We start from the raw sequence: 6,000 nt of genomic DNA, 5'->3' as shown, positions 1-6,000 counted from the left end.
CCCATTAGAACGTTTCAGCCACAAATGGACTCACCTGTATGCTTTGTAGGCTGTGTAGTCAGCAAGTGGCAGAAGGAGGGAGAACAAGAGACAGAGGCTAGAGATCTATGGCAGATGCTTGGGAGAGGAAAGAATGAGGTGGGGAGAGGTAGTGCGTTGACAATGAGGAGAGACCTGGAACAGACAGAGACCAGGAGAGACAGAGATGCGGGGAAAGACCTTCAGATGCTTCCAAAGCCTTTTCTCCCCCGCCACGTCTCGTCTGCCCCCTCTGGCCACTGTCTGGGAGTGTGGGGGTCAATCCCTAGATGGAAAGGAGCCTGTGTGCCCCTCCCATCGCCATCCTGTCATTTCCATGATGGATCCTCCTCATGAACGGCATCCATGGAAGGCATCCCCCGTGTCCCCATGTCCCACCCTGAGCCACCTTCTTCAGGAACAAACAAGGGACAGACTTTGGACATAGAAACACCCTAGCTACGGTGAAGACAGGGTAATGGATTTCAAGCACCACCCCCAGGAGGTAAGTGGCCTTGGGTCCTGCCCTGACTTGATCACTAATGCACTATGTGACCTTGGGCAAGTCCTTTAGAACCTTGGGGGAAAGGAAGAGAGGGTTAAGGATGAGATGATCGCAAACACCTCTTCAAGCTTCAAAACCCTACAGTTCATTTAGTCATGAAGAGTCCTTAGTCCTTCAAGCTGGAAGGGAATTGGAGACTTGGTATAATCGCAGTATTTTATGAATTAGGAGGCTGAGGTCCAAAGAGAGAAAGGGTCTTGCCCACTGTGTTTAGCTGGTTATTCGGTGGTGGCTCTGGAACCCAAACTCAGAGCTTTGGACCCCGTGTCCAGTGCTCCTTCTGCCACCCCACTCTGCTCTCCTTAATTAAGAGAAGCCCTCTTGCCCCCCCCCACCCCATGTCCATGGAGACTCCCTGTCCCAGCTTCCCCCAAAAGAGGCAAAAATCCCAAAGCAACTCCAAAAGTTAACATCCCTTATGCCCTTGTGTCTCATACAAACCCTTCTCCCTCTCCCGCACGTAGAGTTCTGGAAGTTACCCTTCTAGTTTAAGCTGATGTGATGGGTGTTTGAGAAGCAGAGGAAGCTGGGCCAGGGATGGGGGAGGTCACTCATCCCTCCCAAGTGTGGGGACTCTTGGGAATAATGAGGCGTCTGGGCGGGGGACTCCAGTCTTCCCCCAAACAAACGTGCAACCCAAATTATTCCCTGCTCTTCTCAATTGGCAATGATCGCCCACCACCAGGGCTGCTGGGAACCCGCTTTCGTGTGTAGAGTAAACTCTCCATTATCCGTGTCACTGAAGAGGAGGAGTCGGGGAAGTGGAAGAAATAAGTTAAGAAATAAAAACAACACCGGAACCATCAGCAATGCAAAGCCGCTTGCTTATAGGCTACATTTGTGATTAGAAAGGCAGGAGCCCCGCCCTTCCAAACACTCAGGGCTTAGTCTGACATTTGAGCCATTGAGTCTGCTTTCCCTGAGCACAGCCCAATTGGCGGTGGGGGACTGGCCTGGGAAGGTGGTGTGAGTGGTGTGGTGGGGAGGGGAGGCCATTGACAGGGAGACAAAACTGTCCCTGGATGTAAACATCACCATGGAAACGCCACAAAGACTTGTGGGTAAAGATGCTTTCCTCTTCTCTCACCCTGACAGGGTGGGAGGGAGGATGCCCACCCCACCCCCCCACCAGGCCTACACCGTGCTCTCCATCACCCACTCGGAGCTGCCAAAAGTTCCCCGGGCCCCCGCCAGGTCACTCTCCTCAAAGGGCAAGAGCATGCCGTTGACAGAGAGGCTGCGCTTTGTCCAGATGTTCGAGACCTTCCGAGGGGGGCTGTAGCCACCAGGGGCGACCCCTCCTGCAGCCGCAGCCGCAAAGTCCCCCATGTCGAAGGAGTGACTGCGTTTGGCCTTGCCCTCCAGGGGCAAGGGGAGCAGGCTCCTGGCCCGGGCCGTGGGCGGCCCCAGCAATGGCTCTCGGTCCGAGGGGTGGCCCCTGGCCGACGTCCCAGACCCTCTCCCGCCTGGAGTCCTGGAGTCCAGCAGCTCCTCCTTTCTCTGACTTTTGAGGTCCAAGGAGGCGAAGGCCCCCATCAGGCGATCAAGGTTGGGCTTGGGGCGGGGGGCGGGGGGTGGGAGCCTCCAGGGGCCCCGTCCCAGCCCTGCAGCCTCCCCCATGCCCAGGGAACTGGAGGAAGAGGAGTCGCTGCCTCGGGCCAGGCCGGCGCTGAAGTCCATGAGCTCGTGGCGCACCACCACCTTGGGCGGCCCGGGTGTGGGGGCCCCGCTGGGTGTGCTGCCCAGCGCGGGGGGCTGGGCCCCATTGGTCTGCGAGTGCACGTTGCTGACGGTGGCCGCCGGCTTCCCGGCGCCCTCCTGGTTGCAGACCTTGTAGCGCACCATGAGGATGACGATGAAGACCAGCAGCGTGGCCACGATGATGCCGCCGATGACCAGGATCATGGTGCCGCCCAGGATCTGGCTGTGCAGGGACTGGCACTGCGGGTAGTCGGCCTTGGTGAAGAACTGGGCGCAGCCCACGATGTTGGTGGCCGTGAGCGTGGTGGCCGTGTCATCCCACATGGCCAGCACGCACAGGTCGTAGCCAGTCCCTGACACCAGGTTGTTGACCACGAAGGCCTTGTTGGAGGCTGGGATCATCCTGCGGGGGGTGGGTGGGCACAGAGGGGGAGGGATGGTGAGGGACAGTAGGGTGATGGGGGGACAGAGGAGAAGCAGAAAAAAGAGAGAGGGTGACAGAGGAGAGATGGAGAGGGAGAGAGAGCCACAGGTGCAGGGACACAGAGAGAATGAGGCAGAGCAGAAGAGGGTGACAGGTGGAGAGACAGGAAAAGGGAGAGACGGGGAGACAGAGGGGAGGGGGAGGAGGGGGACCCGGGTGAAAGAACAGAGACAGGTTGGGGTGAAAAGGGAAACGAGAGAGAAAGATTCCGGGGTGGAGGGTGGAAGCGCCAGAAGCAGGCACACAGAGAAAGACATCGGCGATCAGGTGCAGGAACAACCCAGAAGATGTGGAATAAAAGAAGGGAATGAGACGGGGGATAGTTGACGGTAGAGACAGTGGAAATTGGTTAGAGATGGAGGTTCAGGGAAGAAAGGGGAGAGATTAAGCACAGAGGAGAGAGGAAGCACATGGGGAGGGGCAGAGGGAGGGACAGGAGAGGCAGAGAGATTAAAGGTGTGAAGAAGCAAAACCTGAACAAAAGGGACTCCCCACCTCCCCACTTCTGCCTTGTCTGCTGCAGATAGTCCCTGGGTCTCTGGGCAGTGGGGGTGAGAGTAAGGTCGGCCCTGGCCCCTCAGCACCCTCCCAGAGGCTGGGTCCACCCCTTGTCTGTCCTGGGAGATTCCTCAGCGTTGACTGAGCCTTGTTCTGAGCCTGGCGCTGTACTGAGTCACAGACGAGGTCCTGCCCTCAGGGACCAACTCCATCCTCATCTCCACATGGCTTTCTCGTGCCTCGGGAGGGAGAACGCTCGCTGGTGCAGACTGGGGTCTAAGCAGAAGAAAACTGGAGGTGGGAAGTGGGGGTGTTGCTTGGAGGGGAAGGGCACGGTGCAATGTTGAAGAATGGTGGGCAACTGTTTCTCAGAGGGAGGGGACGGGTCCTCCATCACTGCCATCGCAGGCCAGGCGCATCCAAAGGCACCTGGGAAAGGGTATCACTGGTCGGGGAGGCCTTGACTGGTCTCTCACCTTAAGGAAGGGTCTGAGGGGGAAGCAGTCTCCCCCCCTGGGGCCCGTCCACCATAGCCTGGGCCCCTTCTGCCTGGACCTTCAGGAAGCGTGGATGCAAACCGTGATCTCTAAGGCCTTTGTGCAAGTATCATGCCTTCTGGTGGGGGTCCCTAGAAATGACACCTGTCTCACCCCATAAACACTCCTGCAGAAATACCTCGGCCTGAAGGTGCCACATCTCTGCAGAGCCCCATTGGTCTGCGAGTGCACGTTATTGTTGCACTTGCCCCATTGCCCTCCACTCTCAAAGAGCCCTCCATTTTCCTGTCCCCTACTAATCCAGGGCGCCATCCATGCCTGTCAATCCCTCACACCCAGAGCCAGGCAGCTTAATTGAGATCTCAAATATGAAATACTGGAGCCTGAACACTTCCACCTGGGAACCGCGCACGGAGGCTGGGACTGACAGGCAGGTATTGACAACCCGTCAGTGGGCAGCCCTGGAGGCTGCTGCCTCCCTCCTCACTCTTGGCCCGCACGGCTGCTGGGGAAGCCACATGGAAGAAATTGAGTCCTCTGCCCCCGTCCCCATCCCCAACCCATAGCTACAGTGCATGGGGCAGAAGAGGCGGGTGGAGGAGGTCGGGGCCCAGATGCAGCATGCGCCCTGCAAGCCAGCCCTTTAGGTCTATCTGTCTCACCTGGGCATCATGGTAATGCTGTGTCCTCATGTCACAGAGGAGGAATGGCCAAGGCTCAGAGAGGCTAAGTGATTTGCCTCAGGTCACACAGCTGGGACTGCCAAATGAGGCAGCTGGGGCTTTAACACTAGCTTCTAGATCCACAGTCTAGTCTTATGCCTTTCCACAAACTCGGATGTTTTTCCTCATCTCAGTGAAAACTGCACCCCCCGCCCCGGGCCTGTGGCAGGTCAGCCACGCCCTTCCCTGGAGCAATATTCAGAGCCCACTAAGGCTCACGCTCCTCCACCAGCAGGACCTCAGTTCTGCTGGGCCAACTGCTGTGCAGAGCCCAGGGCTACACGGGCCCACTTCCTCCCCCCTCAGGGAAGTGATGTGAGTTGGAGGGGCAGGAGCTGTGCACACCCAGAACGGTGACAATAGTAGAGCAAACACTTAATGGCAAGTGTGTGCCAGGCTCTGTTTTCGGTGTCCTACTTCTATCAACTCACTTCGCCCTACGGCAACTCTCTGAAGCAGCCACCGTCGTGACCCTTGCTCTGCAGAGGTATTAAGCAGATGTAACATGGCAGAGCTGCCATTCAATCTCAGGCAGTCCGGCTCCTGTCCACTCTGACCCACCTTGTTCCGCCACCTCTCTGGGTCGTGAGCGATGGAAGAGCATATCCATGGAGGAGGGGGCGGGCTGGCTGCTTTATTGAACACTTGGTATGTGACAAGGGTTTCCACATTCAATATTGCATTTAAACTTCACCACATTCCCAGGACACAGGAGACGGACTCCGAGCCCAGAAATCATCTCAGTGTTTAGACATCTTATCCTGGGAAGCAGACCCCACTATTCCTACTACTAACAGTTTAACACTAGCGAACAAATCTACAGCTGATTTCTACAGCTGATAGCAGAGGTTTAAGAAGAAATCACACGGGAGCATACTGGTTATTCTGCTCTTGGCTCTCAGGTCTGTCTTCCCTTTCACCTGCCCTCCCATGGACAACGGGGAACTACATTTCCCAGGCTCCCTTGCCTGTTCCCAGGCTCCTTTGCCTCCCAGGTAGAGCTGGCCACTGGAGGCCCCAGAGGAAGACTGGAGGGTGGGAGGAGGGGAGAAGCCAGGTATTTCTTCCTTTTTCTGCTTTAAGTGGTGTCTCCCTCTCACCTCCTGAGCCTCCTCTGTGATCCCAACTCCAGGGGCTCTACCTCCTGCCAGAGAGACCTGGCTCTTAGGCTCCGATCAGACCATCTCCTCCATGTACCTCCATCCTTGGGCGGGGTGGGTGGTGGCAGTGGCTTCCTGCTGCAGCTAATCTCTGTGATGCTGACCCCTCAACAATCCCATCACCTGTAACCCAACCCCAGTACTGAATTCCCTCTTCTATCTAGAGTGTTCTTTGTTTTTTTTTCTCCTTACTGAATCCTAGGTGACACAAGGACATATAATTTACACGACAAGAAGGAAGAACTTATTTTTTCCTTGCACTTTGGGAAAAAAACTATCATTACTTGATGCCAGCAGTAGTACATCTTATCTAGTAGAACCCCAGCTGGAGGAAGCACTTTGCCACCTTCTCGGA

General features: G+C 56.5%; 1 protein-coding gene across 1 annotated transcript in view; it reads right to left on the bottom strand.

Annotated features, from left to right (window-relative positions):
- Window positions 1-1,717: 1,717 nt before the first annotated feature.
- The window catches only part of LRFN2 (leucine rich repeat and fibronectin type III domain containing 2), a 177,823-nt gene continuing 173,540 nt past the window's right edge, over window positions 1,718-6,000 (bottom strand). Inside the window, exon 3 of the mRNA XM_036869341.1 lies at window positions 1,718-2,687. Within this exon, the coding sequence (XP_036725236.1) occupies window positions 1,718-2,687 (970 nt within the window). The remainder of the gene's footprint in view (window positions 2,688-6,000) is intronic.

This window comes from Balaenoptera musculus, chromosome 11 (genome assembly GCF_009873245.2).
Source record: "Balaenoptera musculus isolate JJ_BM4_2016_0621 chromosome 11, mBalMus1.pri.v3, whole genome shotgun sequence".
NCBI classification, from domain to species: Eukaryota; Metazoa; Chordata; class Mammalia; order Artiodactyla; family Balaenopteridae; genus Balaenoptera; species Balaenoptera musculus.
The sequence above is the reverse complement of the archived record's forward strand: the minus strand, read 5'-3'. Positions and strand labels throughout refer to the sequence as shown.